This window comes from Pleuronectes platessa, chromosome 10 (genome assembly GCF_947347685.1).
Source record: "Pleuronectes platessa chromosome 10, fPlePla1.1, whole genome shotgun sequence".
Taxonomy (NCBI): Eukaryota; Metazoa; Chordata; class Actinopteri; order Pleuronectiformes; family Pleuronectidae; genus Pleuronectes; species Pleuronectes platessa.
The window spans coordinates 9668993-9689047 of record NC_070635.1 but is presented as its reverse complement, the minus strand read 5'-3'; the positions used below and the strand labels follow the sequence as shown (position 1 = coordinate 9689047).

General features: G+C 44.7%; 1 protein-coding gene across 1 annotated transcript; it reads right to left on the bottom strand.

The window, feature by feature from the left end:
* Nucleotides 1–4861: 4861 nt before the first annotated feature.
* On the bottom strand, nucleotides 4862–11694 carry fam131bb (family with sequence similarity 131 member Bb). The gene is made up of 6 exons (XM_053432933.1): nucleotides 11586–11694; nucleotides 9688–9909; nucleotides 9358–9498; nucleotides 7713–8038; nucleotides 6653–6916; nucleotides 4862–5369 (listed from the first exon to the last, which is right to left on the bottom strand). Exons 1-6 carry the CDS (start codon nucleotides 11686–11688, stop codon nucleotides 5157–5159), a joined length of 1269 nt encoding a protein of 422 aa, XP_053288908.1. The 5' UTR covers nucleotides 11689–11694; the 3' UTR covers nucleotides 4862–5156.
* Nucleotides 11695–20055: the final 8361 nt, after the last annotated feature.

The window sequence follows — 20055 nt, the reverse complement described above, 5'->3', positions numbered from 1 at the left end:
GAAAAATGCAGCGTCTGCTGCTTGACTACAACATCAGCCAGTAAAGCATTGCAGTTAAAGCCAATTCTCATTCCTGAAAGATTAGCTCATAACAAGACTGTTGTGTTTCTACTGTTCATCTCACCATTGTTGCGATGAATAGAGGAAATAGCTGAAATCGTTCTACAGTTGTAAGATCCTGTCTGTTTATATAAACTCAGTGTTTTGGCGTCTCACAAGCTTTCAAATCCATATCTGTTAGTAATTCACTTCTTCCTGGTACATGAGGCAAGACACCCTGGTCTAATGGTGGCGCTATGTGAAAACTCAGGCTCACCAAATTAATTTAAACTCACCACTAGGGGGACGAGAATATCTGGACCAAATTTCATGAGATAGCTCAGTAGGGACCAGAGGGTCTGATCAATTTACGAACCAATAGTGAGGTTAAAGGGATAGTTCACCCAAATATTAAAATTCACTCATCTACTCACAGCTAAGCTGATGGAGAGGTGGGTGAAGTGTTTCTTTCCCAAAACACTTTAAGCTTTTCAGGGTTATAAAGCGTTGTAGCCTAGCTACACTTGGCTGACACGACAGGAGTGGTTTAGAGGCATTTAATGTTTGAACATTTGAAGAAATGGCCCCCCAGTTAATCAGTGACTTTTCGGTCGAACTATCCCTTTAATATCGCTTGCTTACGTTGTAACCTTGGTTCTCTGAGTGAATCAAACCATCAAGTGGTTTCATGCCAACACAAGTGTTTTATGGTTAAAACATATGGTGTGACAGGGATGGTGTGTCTTAGCAGCGGGATTATTCCCATGAACATGTGGAATATGAAACAGAGTGGAGACAAGGTCTTAAAACGATAGTGACCACCATGTTAGTTCACCGTACCGGTGTTCAGCCCTGAAGAGAAAACAGGTTTGTCCTGTGAAGGTCAACGGTGTGTTTCTGTGTGAGCTTGAACAAACAGTCAGCTCGTCCAATAGCAGGCCGCTCTCTGAGGATGTGTCAGGGAATAATCCTGATGAGGAGCAGAGAGGAATGTTATTTGGAGAACGACGACAGGCTGGATTACTGTACGCTGCTGCTGCTGCTGCTGCTGCTGCTGCTCATCCTGCCAGCTCCTTGGAGATGCCTGTTGTGCTTGAAAATCACCAGTGAGCTGGCAGGATGCACTGGCTGCCACAAAATGACATATGACAAGATGTTATTATGGTAAGGCTCCAGAGAAGAAGGGGGGGGGAGGGGATGTGTGAGAATGTAATTGTTTACGAGTAGTGAGAAAGATCCACTCATACGCACAAGAAAAGTTGTTTGCTGATTTGTTTATTTGCTCTTTCTCCACCGGAGGAAAAGAAGAGGAGACAGGTCAAGGAGGGGGGAGGGGAGGTGTAGGAGGTTCTGTCATGCAGGAAAAATAAGGAAGAGAGTTGTTGAGAGAGAGAGAGAGAGAGAGAGAGAGAGAGAGAGAGAGAGAGAGAGAGAGAGAGAGAGAGAGAGAGAGAGAGAGAGAGAGAGAGAGAGAGAGAAAACCCCACATGGAAGAACCATCCTGTGACAGCTGTCCAACAAGCATGCATAGGTGGGAGTGTCAGGAGAGTACACTGGCGTCACCAGCCACACTGCCTCATCTCAAACAAATAAACCCGATTTCATACAGACTTTTACAGAAGCCATCATATTTCATACAGCGTTTTATACAGCAGTTCATTGTTTTCGTTTTTTTGCAGCAGCACACTTCCAAATGTCTGATTGCTTCAAATCCCCTTTGGTCGATGTGAAAACGTCATCTTTCTTTTTTTAGGCAGTGATTCTTCCAAATAAGACAGCAGACAACTTACTGTACACTGACAGACAGACGGACATAGAGACGCACACAAATATACAGAGCAGATACAAAGAGATAGAAAGAGAGGGAGAGGCGAGGAGAAGGAGCGGAGGACCAGAAGCAGAATTTGGAGCGTCACGCCTGCAGACAAGTTACTGTAACCCTTGGAAGATGGCAGTAGAATCATACAAAAAAAAGGGGAACTCAACCGCGAACCAGTCACTTTTAACAAAAGACGTGATCAGTAAACCTTAACATCCACAGAAATATATTTGGCTTCTTGTTATTAGTTTATTCATTCATTGAGATTTTAGATAAAACATAAAAATAGAAAAGAAAAGAAAAAAGCTGGTTTAATCGAGTCCATGCACATTTCTTTGTGAACCAATGTCTGTTTTTAGCAAACATTGAATTTACAAAGCGATAATCTCTCCACCACATTATCCCTTTAAAAACCGAGACTCATAGGGAGAAAGAAACCGCTCCCAGATGGGTTGGTACCTACAAGAAATTAAAAGACTCTGTACAAGCTGTCACATTATTCCTCCCCAACCAAGTAATTCTTCAATAAATAAATGAATATGTGCCATCGTGTAAAGACATTCTGTTTTGCAGTTTTGAGCCCTCGTAATTTATTTTTTATCTAAACCAGGATTCGTGATGTGAATTAAAACGATGATTTATTATCATTGAGAGCTGCCAAACAATCCGTCTCTAACCAAGGCATCTTCTTTTCTTTCTTTTTTTTTTGTGTGAAGTGCTCAAAACTACATCACCAGCATACGACTTTACAACCATGACACGTATTCTAACTTACACTGGAGGGGATTTCAGCAAGTTAGTAGAAAAATAAACATTAGCCCCCCCCCCCCCCCCCACAACATTGCATAAAGAAGCAATCAATAAAGAAGTTCATTCAAGTCAATAAACCTTTTTTTTTTTTCTCATCTTCAAAGTTTCTCACACAATCATCAAGTGAGAGGAGAAGGTGCTTTCCGCCCCCCCCCCCCCCCCCCCCGACAGGGAAAAACATGATGAAACCAGTGGTTGTTGTGTTGTTGTAAAGTTCGTCAGTGAGACATGCACAGAAAAGTCCACTCTGTTCTCTATCTCCGCTGAATTCCGGCTCCTCGCTAGAAAACAGCCATTCTTCCTCTGGCGAATAAACATAAAAATAAACGAAAAACCACAAAAACAAACAAAAAACGTTCTTCCTCAAACATCATGAAATCACCAGCACACTCCAGGCAGCTGCTTCACAGTAATCACGATGTGCAGGAAGACACCGATCTGTTCGGCTCTGTGGTGTTCATCCCAGCGCCTTCTCTTCTATTCCCTGATTGGCAGGCTGAGCGGCACAAGGGGGGCCTCCATTTCCCCCCCATGACCTCAGACCTCCCCCCACCCCCATTCAATACACTTTCGAGTGTTTGAGTCATCGCTCTATTTACAACACAAACATTCCTACGTTTCATTGAAAAATAAAATTAGACTATCGAGTGGGACTGGGAGGTGTAAAAAAATAAAGAAATCATACTGTAGTAGAACAGTTGTGACTGTGAGCGAGAGGCGACTTTTATATATTTACTCCGACTATTTACATCTATACGACAGAGCCGACACTGGTCTGTTGGGAAACCAGTGTTGTGTCTGCCTATTGCTGGTTACAATTTAGATATTTGTGTGAGTGTGTGTCGGTGTCACAGGCGACGTTTGGAGACAAGATTCAGACGATGGGGACGAAAAGAAAAAAGCTGAGATTAAAAGTCAGGGTTAGGAAAGTCGTGGATGTGGTGAACATTAGGTTGAGTCGCCAGGAGTTTAATGCAAGTCTTTGAAATGTCCCCAAAAGTGACCTGTGACAATGCATGCACACTTGTGTCTGTGTGTGTGTGTGTGTGTGTAAGTGCGTTGGAGTGTGTAGTAGTGGTCTAGGGGCACCAGCAGTGAATCCATCTCTGAAACATATTCAAACGACTCCCTCTCCTCTTAGGGAAGCGTTTGATTCTCTCTCCACAGCGAGGAGACAACAGAGCTCGACTCTCATGTGTGTACTGCCATCTGTCTCCCAGTACATAAAAAAACCAAACAGTGGCTATCATCTTCAATTTAGCGCAACTACCGGACGTCTGTGGAAAAGAAAGCAGCTGAGGATCTGTGTTGTTAAGTGGCTCGGTTTTGGTTGTTGATGGTGCCGAAAGCTTTCAGAGTGGGAACTGGGTTAACGGCAACAGTCCAAAGGCAACCTCTGATCTGTTGGATTGCATCAGTGCAAAAAAGAGATTTCGCTTATGCAGCTCTGTCTTTTTTTTTTATTTCTCCGCTCGCGCCCACCGCAGGTCCACTGTGGCCCCACCTGGGATACTACGGTTCAGTGCAAAGTCTATACAGTGCTGTATAGGACAGGTACTCCATAGGATTCTGAAGAAACATGCATACAAAGGGACAGAGTAGGAAGCACACTATCTTACAGTACAATCCTTTTCTGTGCAGTGTTCAGTGTGTGTGCAGTCAGCAGGACAGGCCTGTCCCTGGGTTGTGCCTCAGGCAGCCCGGTGCCACAGCATCATAGGAGAATTTATTCTGGAGGGTTAAACTGCATTTCACTGAAATGCTGACACGTACTGAGTCAAATGTATTTAGAAGTGAAATCGATGTGAAAACTACACTGTGTGTGTCAGATGCAACAGGGAAACTGATTTGGTTAAACACTGTCTAATACTGTATGTTGAGTCACAGCTGTAAACAGAGTAGTTCTCCCATAGGAAAACTATTATATCTTAATGCGCTTATACATAGCTTTTTCTTATGGTCTTTTTTTTTCTTCATTACAAAATTATTCTTATTATTATAATGTTTTATTATGGTAGATTTTTCATTATCATTATAAGATGATGACAGGGTCAAGTTGCTTGTCTTCATAAAAAGCATGCATGTTTCCGTCCCCCCCCCCTCCTCATCTCAGCGTGGTTTTCATTTCCCTGATGGAAATGTCTCTGTCAGTTGGTGCTCCTCCTCCTCCTCCTCCTCCTGCTCCTCCTCCTCCTCCTCCTCCTCCTCCTCCTGCCCCTTCTCCTCCACCTCCTCCTCTTCATTTACCTTCGGGATGTAAGGCTTACAAAGAAATAGGTGTCCTGTGTTGCATCAGCTCATGTCTCACTACGAGTCCACTTCCACAACTGTCTCTCACCGTTTTTCCAAGAGTTCATCTTGCAACCAAAAAGTTGTGTTGGTGATACCTGAAAAGGAACAGATTAATAGATATAGGTTGTATTATGACGCTCATTCCTCGCTGACTCCCGGTCAGTTTGTAATAAGGAGTCTCTTGACAGCCGGGAACTCAGTTGGTTGCCATGGAAGCGGCCAGCCCCTCCTCCTCCTTTTTCCCCTCCAGCGTCTGAATGAGGCCTGAGGTGACATCGGAGGCCTTCCGCTCTGTGATTGGCTCTGCTGGCGGTTGCCCCGGACTACTGCCTCCGGAGGCATCCCCTTGTTGCGTGGGCGGAGTCAATGTGGCCGACTCAGGCTCCAAGAACAGTGTCACCTCCTCCTCCTGGTCAGGACAGACACACACAGCAGGTTGAGTTTCACCACAGCTTTCAGCTTGAATGACCATGTGAGTATAAGAAGTCAGTGTAACTACAAGTCTTAAATAGTGAACAATGACACCAATGTGTTCAAAGACTGATTTCTCATCCAGGTAGAAGAATTTAAGCTTCTCAGAGTGAATCTTCACATTCACAATTTAATGGACATTAATGTAAGTTTGCATCTTTTATTTACTTTGTTGCAATCATTAAAATCTTTGTATGGTGATGCAGGCTTCAGTCGGGACAGTTTCTCGTTTTGTGATATATATGGAAAAACATTTAGCTGTACAGCTTGTACCTCCCTTTTCTTATAAATCTACTGTTTCCAAGGTCAAGGTTGAACTTAGATGTTGAGTTTCTCTCTTGTTGTGTTCAGGACTCTTCAATATCCAAGATTTCTGAGTCAGCAGCTGAAACGTTAAAACATTCATGTGCTATCAATTTGGGAAATCAAATCAATCAACAGGGAGGGGACATATAAAACTAGTAGAGATTTGTGCTTTAAAGGGGGACTACAGTGAGTAACTGTTGCATTTACATGTAGTTAAACGATTTCACAATCAAGCAGCAGATGTCAAAATATGATGAATTCAAACTCCGAAATCTTTACAATTCCCATAATGCATCTCATAAGCACTTTTCAATACATCACCTGTGCATCCAAGTGTCATTTGTTTTAAACCCAGCAGCTCCACTTATTAAAACAGGCATTCAGTGAGAATGAATCTCAAGGTTAAGCCAAGGTTTCTATATTTATCCTCAGAGCCGTTTTCTGTTTTCACAGGTTTGGAATCTGGTGGAATCATTTCTTTAAAAGGCAAAGCTAATTATTCACTAAAAGTCAATATCTTTCAACAGCTACAACACACACTCACTTACAGTAATGATTTATCTGGTATTTCCTTAGAATAATTGATTAATTGTTGATGTAAAGTCATCTTTTGTCGAGCCAGCTGCTCAAACCCCAAAGATTTACACCGATCAAGCAGAAGCTGCAGATCCTCACATTGAAGGAGAGAGATGGTATCAACTGAAACCAACCCATGTCCAGGGGATTAGACATCGATCACTCAACTCACAGAATGATTAGGAAAATAAGAGTATGATGAAGGAAAATGATGATTTGTGGTTAATGGAATAAAGCTGTCAGTACGTTTCTCTCCAGTGCTTGCTTAGCACTTGTACAGTTCAAACATAAATCCCTGAAGATGTAACTTTATGTTATGGAACTCCACGTCCACCTCACCTTGACGTCCTCCTCCTCCTGTTGCTCCAGTAGCGGAGAATGTTCTGTTCCCACCAAGTCGTCTCCAGAGGGGACACAGAGGCTCGGCTCCACCACCGCCGCCACGCCCATGTAGCCGCCGGCCTCCGTCTGATAGGCCTCCATCTGCCCTGTGTTCCACAGATCCACCAGCGGAGGGTGAACGGTATGGACCAGACTGTGGATGGTGCTGTTGGGCGTCACTTGCAACGAGTGGTTGGCGCTGTGCAGCCGGTGCTCCAGAGACTAGAGGCACACAGGGAGGAGAGAGCGATCAGAGGGAGATGATAGAGCTGTGATCTGCTGCCTGTTTGTCCAAATCAAGTCTTCAGTGTCACACTGTTATGGCCGAGACGGCACAATGTCGAGCTTTTGTCAAATCACACAAGGCTTGGTGTTAAAAACTGGAAAAAAAAAAAACTCGAGGAAGACCCATTAATGTTGAAGCACGAGGGATCAGTATTTCTCTCTTTGAGCACGGGAGCAGTTAAGCAGCTTCTTTTTGATTTACAGAACAGAAGAGATCAAGGCTCATCATTTTAATTTAGCTGCATTTTAGAACAGTGACTAAAGGACCTACTCCGAGACAGCGAGTGGGGTTTAATTAAGTGGAACATTAACATTAAAGCCCACTTTCCCCTGTAATTAGTACCTGAGAAATGTGAACATTTCTGTAGGTGAACTGCATATTTCAGACGGTTTGTCACAAGCGGAGTGTGACTAAGTTTATCTTGTTGATTTTAAATGGTTGAACGACTCCAGAAGTTACAGAGACATCTGAGGACACAGAGCAGCAGGTGAAAGTGTGAATAGATATGTTCTTACTCGACAAACTGAGACAATATCTTGATAGAATCTGATTCCACTCCGGACATTTGAAATCCTCTGTGACTGAAACCATCTCCGGTGCTCAAATGTTTACTCCTTATTTGAGCAAACAGTAAATGTCTCACACACTAACTCTTGACTACTTCTACAGTAGCACCTCACTGCGGCTGAACCCACTCGCTCAGTTGTAGAACTGGGGCACTGAGTCGATCACCTGTTGTTGCTGATACTGGAGGAGCTGCTGCTGCTGGTAGTGCTGGATCTGTTGGATCTGCTGCAGCTGCTGGAGCTGATTCTGCTGTTGGAGGGTGAACTGCTGCTGCTGCTGCGGCTGCTGCTGCTGCTGCGACAGGAAGTGATTGGCAGGCTGCCCGTCGTACCCCTCGGTCCCCATGACGTAGGAGCTGGTGGGGGCAGACGTCACGACAGAGGGGTCGGTGTTGATTGGCTCCCAGGCGTCGGAGGAGGAGAGGCAGTAGTGGCCCTGGGAGACGTATGTGTGAGGCCACACCTCCGCTGACGAGTGATGCATTATCTGATCTGGAAATAAATGAAGAATGCGGTGGCTGCTGTGTTACTCTTACTTTACGTTCATCAAGAGCCATTTATTGTTCCTTGGGAAGTTGGTGGAACCGTCAATAAGCAGCTTAAAGTGAATCAAATATAACCCTGGATCAGCCCCTTGATGCAAGTCTCATGGTTATCTGTCCAGTAGTATTTGTGTAATTCTGATAACTAAAAGACAAACATTGAAAACATAACCTATATGTTGTATAGACTTGTATTTGGATGTGGTTATCATACGGTTGAGGAGATTTTAAGCAGGGCGACTAACTATTACACTATTCAAGGTCATATCAGTCCTGATGAAAAAAGGTTTGACTGAAACCCAGATGGAAAACAAAATCCCCACACTGGCTCAATAAGTGTTATGACAGAAACTCTCTGACAAACCTCACACTGTTTATTAATCACTCATGTCAAACTGCACGATGCTTTGATTTTGTGCCGTTTATCTTTCTCACATAAGAAGAGTATAAATTGGGCTGGTGAGCATCATACCCTTAAGGAAGTTTATCTTTAACACAAACTAAGAACTCATTATCATCGTCTGCACCCCCGGTTTCATGATAAGAAAAAAGGTTTTCATTCAGAAAACATCTGTGGACTAAGAAACGTCCACATAACTGTGCTTTCCTCTGAATAGATGCAGTCAGAGGGTTGACCTTCCCACAGCGCAACTATCCAGAAACGAGGCCAAACCATCTTCGATAGGAACGCTGCTATCCACCATCTTGTGTATTTGCAGCCAGAGTCTGCACAAGAGCGATTGGGGGATTGAACCGTGGTAAAGAGGTCCTGGCGTCACACGCCCTTGACCAATCCCAAGTTAGTCTCAGCTGCCAACCATGACGTTGCACCCCAATTTTCTAGCATCAAATAACTAATTACAACCAAACTTATGTGAAAAAATAATACTTGAACATTCATCACTTAGATAAGAACTTCCTAATATGACAAACCAATTTGAGAAGTATTTAAGTTTGGTCAAAATCCCATCTGCTAAAATGGATGAGGCAGAGTAAATGAGCTATGCTGCTGCAAAGTCCATTTTTTAATGCAAAACTATAATTTGCAGCGGAACATATACAAAGTAATATTGTTACAATTATTAAATATAAGTTTAATTATATAATTAATCCTTACATACATCCTGTATATACTTCTTTATAGCATGTTGTCAATTTATTTAAAAATATCTTATTACCAGATCATTATCAGTTTGTAATGATGACAAGATTTTGCAACACAAGCCACTAGTTGCAGCCATGTTTGTGTTCCTGTTTGTGTTCCTTTACCTCGACTGGTGATGCTGTCCTGGTTGACCTCGCTCAGGTGAGCCACGCTGCCCTGGTTTGATCCCGACCGCGGACTCTCCCCATCCATCGAGGACCAGGCCATAAGTGTTGCCTGTGAGATGGCAAACTGCTGCAGGATACCTGAGGTGAGGATTCAGAGGACGGGTCAGGATCATCGTGAGAACCTGCATCATGTTTAATTGGCCGAAAAACTGGCATGAATCCCACACAGTGAGGCGATGAGCACATCATTCTGCTGATGTCAGTTAACAGGCTCTGTGGAGGGCCTGACCTCGTGTCTCCCTGTGTTTCTCCAGTGTGTTTACGAACCCGCAGCGAAGCGGGCCTCCTTCTCCCCATCGCTGAGGTCACTGTACGCGTCGTTCTCCAGCCGCCGCTCCTTCTCCCGCTCCTGGGTGGTGATCCGGGCCGCGGGGATGCCCCCTGGGCCCACCGTCGACATGCCCCAGTTCTGCCACTCGATCATGTGGGCGACGCGACCCTGAGCCATGCCCGTGGGCTTCGTCACTCTTTCCTTCATGGTGCGACTCACTGTAATGGGAAGACAATGGAAGAATGGAATGTGCGGCAATGGGAGGGATTTGAGAGGAGGAAGGGAAAGAGGGTGATACAAGTGGGATTAGATGAGATGATGAATTTCGAGCAGAGATAGTGAAGAGATTGGAGAGAGAGTGGTGTGGATAGATAATGGACAGAGAAAGAAAGATTGGAAAGAATAAACATATACATGTTATTATCTAAAGTATAATACTCCTTGGTCATGGGGGCCGTGATGGTAAATGATCACTGGAAAATGCAACAGAGTTGGACTGATAAACTGGTTTGGCAGCTGGGATGATATAACAGGAAGTCAGTGTTGACCTCCTGATGCAGGTCATTTCATTGCATTGTTATTGTATTATTTATAATTGCATAGTGCTTGACCTCAACTGGATCAGATTACATTTGCAACAAAGCGTGAATATCATTATAATTATTAGATTGTGTTGTACGCCTGCTACCATGTGACTCTCCCATTTTGTAATTTTGGTTTTGATATTAAGAATAAAATTCTTGATAGAGAGCTAGAGAGATTTTTTTCTTTAATATATTGAATAATGAAATTACTGTATTTTTTTTAATCCTTATCAGTCGAATCCTGCTATTTAAAGGCCTGAGGTTTAACTATGATCTTCATGCACATGGATTATGAAAATCACTTAATGACAACGGTTGTGGGGATGACATCCATGTGCTTGATGTGACTAAGCTGTCACCTGTTCACACGACATGGGGGGGGGGGGGGATGGATGTGTCTAGTCTGACATAGGTGTATGATGGGAGGGAGCGAGTTAATTGGGGTGAGGTGGCTGTGTGGCATGAGTAATGAGAGGTTGCCTTGTTGACATGATAGCTTTCACGCCTCCGCTAAACTGCACTGGATAAGCAAAGGAAGAAAAAAAACCTGCTCTTTCTCCTCATTGTCTGTGTGTGAGCTTGACCCGTGAAATCACTGCAGAATGAACCTCTCCATAAAGAAAACACTGACTGCCTGCTGCCAAGCAAATACCGGCTGATGTCTGCTTAAAGGCTGTGTTCCATTTCTCATGTGACCAACATACGATGTCACATCCTCTAAATCCCTGGTTGTTTGATTGTCTCCGATGGCGGCGCATGGAGATGAGATTTATGAATAAAATACAGGAATAAATTATAGGACAAATCCGTTGCCCACCACACAGTGCAGCCGATGCACTTCATTGCACTGTGCCGTAAAACAAACCTGTCACTGCACTCAAATAAACTGCACTGCACAAAACGTCTGGATTCAACCAAAGACACTGCACTAAATGAAACACTCCACTACACTGTACTCAGCTCTGTTAAACACAGCACTTTGCACGGTTCAAAACATCAATGCTTATACTTGTTCAGGACACCACAACTTCACAACCACTTAACATAAAAAAACTACACTTCCCACTCACCACTCACCTTTTCTCAGAGCAACAAGCGGTGCGATGATGTGCTGTGTGCGTGTGTGTGTGTTGAGCATGTTTGTCGGAGTGAGTTCTTTCCGTCAATGACTCACGAGGAGCCATTGACGAGTGTTATCGCGGTGTGAAGGGGAAGTGATACAGGGGAACCCGTTTTGGGTACCATGCTGACTCCGGCTCCCACTGAGGAGGGAGCCAACATGGGGTTGATTTACCAGATACAGAACAGACACACACCTGACACACCTGACAGAGAAGACTTAGCCAGTGCCCCAATGCCGTAGGCATTTGAGTTCCTCTTGAGCCTCGGGAGGATTGACGTGGTGTCTTCCATAGACAGCTAGAGGGAGAGAAGAGAAAGGAATGGAGGAGGAGGGGGAAACAGTGTGGAGAAAGGATAGTATGGCAGGTGCGACAGGGCACACAAAGACGTTGAGACGGTGTGTGTTAGAGAGGGGTGAGTGGAGAGGAGAAGTGATGGAGATGTGGAGTTAATACAAAAGATCAAATCTGCATTACCCAGATCCTGATTCCAAGTCACAGTGAAGGCTATGTTTTAAATTCTGCACCATTAAGTGATTCAGATTGTGCTCACTACCGTGCACCACTACCATCACAACCGATAGAGATCGAGCGTAAAGCCAAGGTGGAGGGAGGTCATGAGGGGGAGAGAGCTGATTGCTAAAGGGTGAAATCCAAACAAACGGAGAGAGAAAGAAAAGTAGTAGATGAAGGAATGGTGTCACAACACTTACATTGATTCCTTCCCATGAAAATTCTGAACGTCCATGCTGAGGAAGAGAAATAAGAGGACAGAGGGATGGGGGAAAGAGTAAGAGTGACAGGACAGAGAACATGGACGTGCATGTTAGGGTCACATGGGAGAAGACAAAAGAGAGGTGAGACAGACGAGGGGGGGCAGGGGCACGTTGAACATGCAGAGAAAAATAAAAAACAGTAAAGGAAAAAAGAAAAGACAAACACAAAGTATTTGTCCACGAACGAGGAAAAGCAAGAGTCGAGGACCAGAATGACAGGGAGAAGGGAGGGGATTAAATCAGTTTATATTTGCTTATTTATGTAGAGCAGAGTGAATATTCCACAGATGAATGAGTCTTCACTCTGGTTACATGTGCAACCAAAAACACTGAAAGCCTGCGCGTGTGTGTGAGAGCATGTGTGATAGAAAGAGAGAGAGAGATTTCATACAGTATCTGATGCTACAGACAGACAGGGGACTGAGGCTAATAGATGGGAGTGGGGGGGGGGGGGGGTGATGTGTGTGGAGGCAGATGCTGGGGGACGGAGCAGATAAGCAGCAGCCTCTGCCACACCACTTCTCTCTATCAGCTGGACTGACACTAACGGGAGCGGGGACATCGGTGGGTCAGTGGCTGTGCTGACGTGTTTTCACCTTCCTGCTGATGTGGTCAGACAGTGGAGGCTCGAAAAAATGAGAAATGAGTAAATAAACATTACAGGAGAAATAACACTGGCCCACAGCAAATATTTCTCTTAAATTAGTTCAGAATTTGCTACGATGGCACCCATGTCTCCCTTTTTATATATATTTGGATCCCTGCAATTTAGTGGAACAAATACTCAGTTCCTTTACTCACAGTTAAACATGTGTTTTCAGTCTTTATGCTAAGCTAAGCTAACCAGCTGCAGACATGAGAGTGGCATTGATCTTCTCATCAACTCTGCAAGAAAGTAAATACGAGCGTTTCCTAAAACTGTTTCCTAGTACTTAAGTATCAGCAAAAGGTTATTGAATTATTGAAAACTGTCTGACTATTATGGTTGTTATATTATTAAGTTTTCATTTTGTTTGTCTGTTGCCAGGATTTTTTAAAAACTAATGGACAGATTGCCCTGAAACTAGCTGGACGGGTGAGTTGGCATCTTTAGGGGACAGATATTTATGAGTTTCGGGCAATTTGGTGCAGAACTGAATAAATATCTGGATTTAGTGAATTTAAATGTGGTTTCATAATGGGAGTGTTGGGCCTTGGAGTAGGTATGAACTCTTCTGCTGTAATGTTATCAATGCCTTAATGTGTGGAGAACATTTCATCATTGCAGCTGTCTGTCAGAGAGCTAGATTTACCTGCTGTGTAGTTTAATGTAAAACGAAAGATATTTCTATGCTGAAATATTTGTTTAAGTAAATGTGGTGAACAAAGTATAATATTTCTCTCTGAATTACAGTAGAGCTATTCAACAGGGAAATCAGATACATTACTCCCACTTGAAATTCAAAACTGTGCATCAATCCACTGCTTGTCAACACACTGCAAAATGGAGAGATGGTAATTTAATGCTGAATGACCTAATGAGGGGGAGAGAGTAGCAGGGCAGTGTTCACAATCTCCATCAGCAGCATGCAGCGTATATCCAGATTACTCATGTTAATCAATATCAGCCTCTTCCTGTTCTTTTCTTCACTCCTACTTTTTTTTAATTCTATTCTTTGCTCCCGCCTCCTCCCTCTTTACGCTCATCTCCCTCGCTTTCTCTCTTCCTCTCTCCCACGTGGGCGTGATGGGGAATTCAACACACTTGAATGGTAGAGCCGGGACCCTTCAAGCAGCTTTCTTATGTTCCTGTCTGTGTGTTTATTTCTATTTTATTTCTATTTTTCCTCTCTCTCTCCATAGGACTGAAGGTCATTCTGGGGGATGATGCATAAATAAATGATGGCATCTGTCCACAGTGCATTTTGTAGGAAAGTCGAGTTCTCAACATTTTAGTCCAAAATGGTTTCCTCTCCTGTGTCCTGTCTTAGAGGGATCAGGGAGAGGAGAGGAGAGGAGGAGATATTAATGGTGTGAGACGTTGGAAAAAGAGGGAGGGATGCCTCTGCTGTTTTGCCTGGAACCAGCACTGAGCAGTGACTCTGCCAGATGGACATCGAGCAACAGATGTGAAAGCCACAGCGATGAGCCAGCGACACCACCTACGCCACCCATCATAGACGGGGTTAGTGTAGTGGAAGTTGAGCGACTGACACGGAAATGACCTCTGCTGCTTCACTGCTCTACCAGCATGAGCACCTTGAGTTACAGAGAGCTAGTGGGGTTTCGCTGCTTCTAAAAGCAGCAGCTCACCATGAAGCTGCTCTGTGATACTGGTTTTCAACCAGCCGCCATGTTGGTTCCTCTGGTGGAGTGGCAAGAGTCCACCGTCACAGGAAGTCAACAAGCGTGGCGAGCCAGATGGGTGGATGAAGACTTACCTGCTCCCCATCCTTCTGGACCGGCACGGCATCTCCCGCTGAGAGCAGTGGGGAGGAAGGGAGGAAGGGAGGAAGGGAGGGACACAGACAGAGACAGAGACAGAGACACAGAAGAAATGTCAGTTTAACTTTGGGATATAGAAAAATCTGGAATCAAAACACACAAGGAGCCTTAAGTTTACACAACGTTCACTTATCCAGAAATTCATGAAGTCTATTTAAAAAGGGAACTAGTCTCTCTCTTGTTGAGCATTTACTTTACTTACTTAGTGAATTAGGTTTTATCATGAAATCTATAGTGGGTCTCAAACATATTAAAAATAATTTGAGGTTTTCCTAAACTAGTATTTAAAAAAATAAAATAACGGATTCAGTCAACTACAAAGAAAGAGGGGGAGATTACTTTCCAACAAAGTACTTGACTTTCATTAGCTGCTGTTTTAATGAACAGAGCATTTCCTGAACAGAGTGGCCCTTTGGTAGCAGGAGATGCCACAGAAAGACACACAAATAACTTTGGAAAATATCATGTCTGGGTTAAAATTATATTTTGTAAGGTTGGACATTCTACATACATATCAGAGGTCAAAGGTTAAAAGAACAAACAGGTTAAAGCACATTGACACCCGGATATTTTTCTGTTCGAAAGTTCCCAGTCTAGGCTTTTCCCCACCATCACTACCAAACTCCAAAGCATCTCACATATGAGTTCACTTAGAGTCTAAGTGCTAATTTCCTCCTTTCGGCTTATTAAACCTCCTCCACACATGCACAATGCATATTAATAATAAACCAAGTAGCCGATCATACACAAAGGCATTCCCCCACATCCCCGCCAATCATGTGAAATACACGCTCCTTGTTGGATAAATGAACGTTATTATCCCTCCACCTCCCTGGCTGTCCAAATCCTAATTAAAACACTGGTTTAATTAGATCAACTGTACTGGTAATGGAGGTTAAACACAGCTTCAGTCTCTAGGTGCTTGCTCTCTGTATCGGAGGGTCTGTGCTCCTAGTGTGCAAGTCTCTGAGGGGCTTGCTCCTGTGTCAGCACCGTGTGCCTGTGCATGTGTGTGTGTGTGCGTGTGTGTGTGTGTGTGTGCGTGTGTGTGTGTGTGTTCGTGTTGCGGAGCCAATCATGCTTTTTTTTCAAAACTGCATTTGGCAATCAGCAGCGATTCCTCTGGAGCTCCGAGGAACAAGGAGTTGTTGGCACTCCGGATTGTCCAGTGATGCCTCTGACCCACTGACCCAGTGATTCAGAAACATCAGCTTGACTCCGTCTCTGTTGGGCTCTCAGATATTACCCTTCCCACTGAACTCCATCCAGACACATCAGATCACAGCAAGGGCAGGAGACAAGGGACAGTCCTCATTCCAGAAATTGACCCTCCTTACTCGTGCGGGGAAGTGGGTGCAAACTACAGATCGAGGCAATCTTGCTTTATTCGTCCAGTTGCTACAGTTTCCTAGTGCCTTTTGTGCCGAGTGTTTTATTTCCTGTTTAGTTTGACCCAGTTTCACTCAACCCACTTTTGGCATTTCTTCTGTAGTTAGCTTCCCCGTGTATTTCCCGGACATTACCACAGAAAGTACATGAACTTACTGAATGTATAAATAGCTGCTTGATTGTACACTGTGGGGTATAATCTACCTTAAAGGGACACTCCACTGATTTTATGTGTCAAAGTCAATTTTGTAGTCACGGGAGAGATAAATGCAGAATAAAAAAACAGATGTCCTCTGTAGCCCCGCTGAGACTTTAACCTGGTAATGCAGGACAAAACTTGCCCCAGGAAATGGGGGCATGCTGTTTGGAGACGTGTATTTACAAGACAAGTTTACAAAAACTGCTGCAGATGTTTTTGTACTTGGCTCTGAAAGTCGGTGCAGCGTTATATTTTTCCTCAAGGAGCTTTAAACATGTTTTGGGGCACTAACAGTGTCGCTATTGACTTTATCCCTACTCAACTGCAAATACACTCTTTTCAAACTGAACCAGACTTTCCGCGAAAAGAAAATAGTCTGGATGGGCTGAGGGGCAGCCCCTCTGCCGTCGAAGCACGGACACCACTCTGCATCAGGGTCGGTCACTTCTGCTCCGGGATGGAGGCATTTCTATTCAAGCACCACTTTCGCTGTTGGAAATGAACTCTGCTCGAACTCAGCAGGATTAGTCAGGCGCGTTTGATTTTTGGCACCGTGGCGTGCGGTTGTGAGATGGTTACTTATTGGCCGATGTCATTTAGTAAGAGAGACGTATCATTGTCTGCCGGGGTGGGAGTGAGAGTGTCCCAGATTTCGATCTCATCTGGGTTGGAAGAAATAAATAATAATCTGCCCTGCAAACACAATACACTATACATGAACGCATATATGCAACACCCACATACATCATGGGCCTGCAGCCAGTTTCAACATAATGCGCAGCGACACACACCATGCCACTCGCTCTCTTCCTCTGTTTCTCAGTATCCCCCCCCTCCCAGTCCTCTGCCTCATTTGGCCAATTAGTAGATTAGCAGTCACTTTCCCCCCCAACGTGAATCATAATATGGCTCAAGAGTCGTCTGGACTGCAGCTGTACCAACTACCACTTGGACGCCCTCCAGGCTTAACACGGCAATGCACCAGAGGCATTAACAACAGTGTGTACCTTTGTAGCTGTGCGAATAGTATCTACTACAGTGACCCTCGTATGAGACTCCGTGCTGTAGCAGTGAGCCACAAGGGGATGCATCGTGCTGTGTTTAGTCCGAATATCACTATAGATGATGGGTCAGCTGTCATTATCTCAGTGGTTTCGGACGTGTTGGCACACTCAGTATTTTGGCACTCAGGTGGGTGAGGCTCTTGAGCAGGAGCACTCTGAGCGAATGCGTAATTCTGCTCCCGAGAAGGCAGGCAGGCAGGCATCCCTCCTTGAGGAAACAGCAACAACAGAGCACATGACCGGAGCTCCGAGCCAGCTTTTCCTCCTCTGGCGCTCTGCCTCCTCCCTCGCACACACAGGGGCCCCGCGCTGGATACCACCCTGCGGTCATAGGGGAGACAGGCTTAGCTCAGCCGAGGAGAAGGAGCGAGGAGGATGGGAGGGTGGGCGGGGAGATGGAGGAGGAAGAAGAAGAGGGAGCAGCGCGGCCATGCGTGACGAACCGCCACAAGATCTGCAGCGGCTGCACTGTCAAGTCCAGCTCTGACTGGAGCGGCCTGACGGCTCCCGCTGAAGTGGGAAGCGTTTGAGCGTCATCTGTCTTTTCTTTTTTCTTTTTTTCCTCTCCCATGGCCCTGCAGCAGAGTAACGGCGAGGAACCAGGAGTCTCTGTGCTTGTTTACTGTGACAGCTGCAGTGAGGCTGGTTGCCTCGATGGGGCACCGGTTTGGATGGCAGGCCTCTTGCAGCGATACGAGCAGATGCTGGGTGCTTGAGCTCCAGAGTTCAGCAAGAACACAGCTGAGAACCTAAGCCCCGGATGGTTGGGACAGGAAATGGAGTTAAGCATGTCTCGGGGTGTAATAGACACACATGAAGGGGTTCTGATATACATTCACTGAGACACTCGGGCTCGACATTCCCAATCTACATGCCCCTTTCATTGGCAGGCCTGACACGTCTCATTAATCTGTCTATGGGCATGACTGTGGCTGTCACCCGGAGCAGGTCTTAAAGTAAATAAACCCCTACAGTACGTCCCACAGGCTGCTACATCTCAGCCTCATAAACCTGAGCGGCCCCACAAACATCCTAATGGCCTGCTAAATATATAATGAATATTTGGACCTGCAAATGGAAAATGGCAGATCGCTTGTTATCCTTCCATTCTGCGAAGATGAGGTGGAGAAGACCAGCGGCGGCGGAGGAAATCAAGCAGCTAAGTGTGCGGCAGATAGCACTTTGTGTGCAGCAAATCTTTATTTTCACGCTCTTTGATAGTCAAAGGAGCCTTCCTGTCTTTGAGAACATGGCCTTTTCTCTCTATCAGCGCAGTGGTTAGTAGCTGCAGATAACACCGGGACAATCGGCGCTGGTCACACACCGATGCTGAGCACATCCACAAACGCCCATCAATTCTCACACTTACACAGACACACACAAACACACACAAAGATCAAATTGTAGAGATGAAGTTCTCTCTTTCACAGCATTATGTTTCAATTTCATAACTCACTCTGTGGCTGAGTCACACTGTTTACAGCAATGACTGCCATCATGTGCCCACACACGGGCCTCTTATTTCTAATCTGCCACACACTCGTGCAGGCTGAAAATGACAAGCACAAGGACATGCACACATGCACAACCATAAACCTTTTAATCAGCTCCCTGCCTATAATGATCCAAGCTTTTACCTGGCATCCAGGACCAGGCAAACCATAACAGCACCCATTAGAGAATATGACTCACTCGAACACATAAATCTGTAGGTACGGACCCGATGCTACGCAGTACGTGCAACACAGGAGTCCTTGGGAGGATGTGCACACATGGCCTAACACACCCACACAGGTAAGGGTCAGCAGGTCCTGCCACGTCTGTGAGGCACTACATCACTGAGTCATTCACCTTGAATGTGTTCGTGTGCACAAGGCTTCTCCAACCTGGACAGAAGCCAATCAATCAGCCTCCACCTCAGTCTGCCACATTCGCCAGTTTACAGGCAGACGTCAAACTGGCAAACCCCAGAGATGGTATCCGTCAATGACTGAATGTGTGCAGGCGCATGGTGCAGCGGGGGTGTTAGTGTTTTTTTCGTATTTCTATTTAATGGCAGGGAATCCCTCTGTACTGCAGTAGTGGAAACAAAGCTGTTAGGCAACAGTGGTGTATACACAACAGCATATTCACACACACATTGGCCTTTGCACACACATTAAATATAGCAGCAAGAGTGCGATAATGCGTGAGGTAAACTGGAGGTCACTCACAGGAGGATGCATTAACAAATATGTACACGTGTGACATTAAAGGCACATGTACATGAACACAGCTATAATGGTTCAGTAATGGATAAAATTACAACCAATAGAGTACCAAAACTGTGGTGCCAATCGAAATAAATATATTTATTTCAGTATTTATATATTTTCTTCTCCAGTCCTCCCACAGTAGAGTGAATACCTCCTCCAACCGTTCCCTTATGAAACCATGTTTGAAATAACTAGATCCAGATTTTTATTTGGATCTGCACCAAATTACAAACATAAATCCCAGTTCCCTAAACATAATAAAAAATTCAACTCATCAAGATCCATTAATTATCCTTTGTGAAGTCAACAAAAATATTGGAAAACACTTGCAATGTTAAAGAAAGTGGAAAATGTTATCCTGGATCCATCCCCTGATCCGTAGCTGCACCAAGACCCAATGAAGTCTTCCCTAAATCATATCCCATCCCCTACACCAAGTTTCCAGGAAATCAGTTTGGTGGTTATTCTGTAACCCTGCTAAGAAACAATAAG

Bases quoted from the DNA above. Each gene is read 5' to 3' on its own strand.
- fam131bb (XM_053432933.1), bottom strand. From the start codon at position 11,688: ATGGAAGACACCACGTCAATCCTCCCGAGGCTCAAGAGGAACTCAAAT. The intron at 9,910-11,585 runs GTCTGTTCTGTA...TTCCCATTACAG, and splicing joins GTCAGGTGTGTCAGGTGTGT to TGAGTCGCACCATGAAGGAA. The intron at 9,499-9,687 runs GTTCGTAAACAC...TCCTCACCTCAG, and splicing joins GGAGGCCCGCTTCGCTGCGG to GTATCCTGCAGCAGTTTGCC.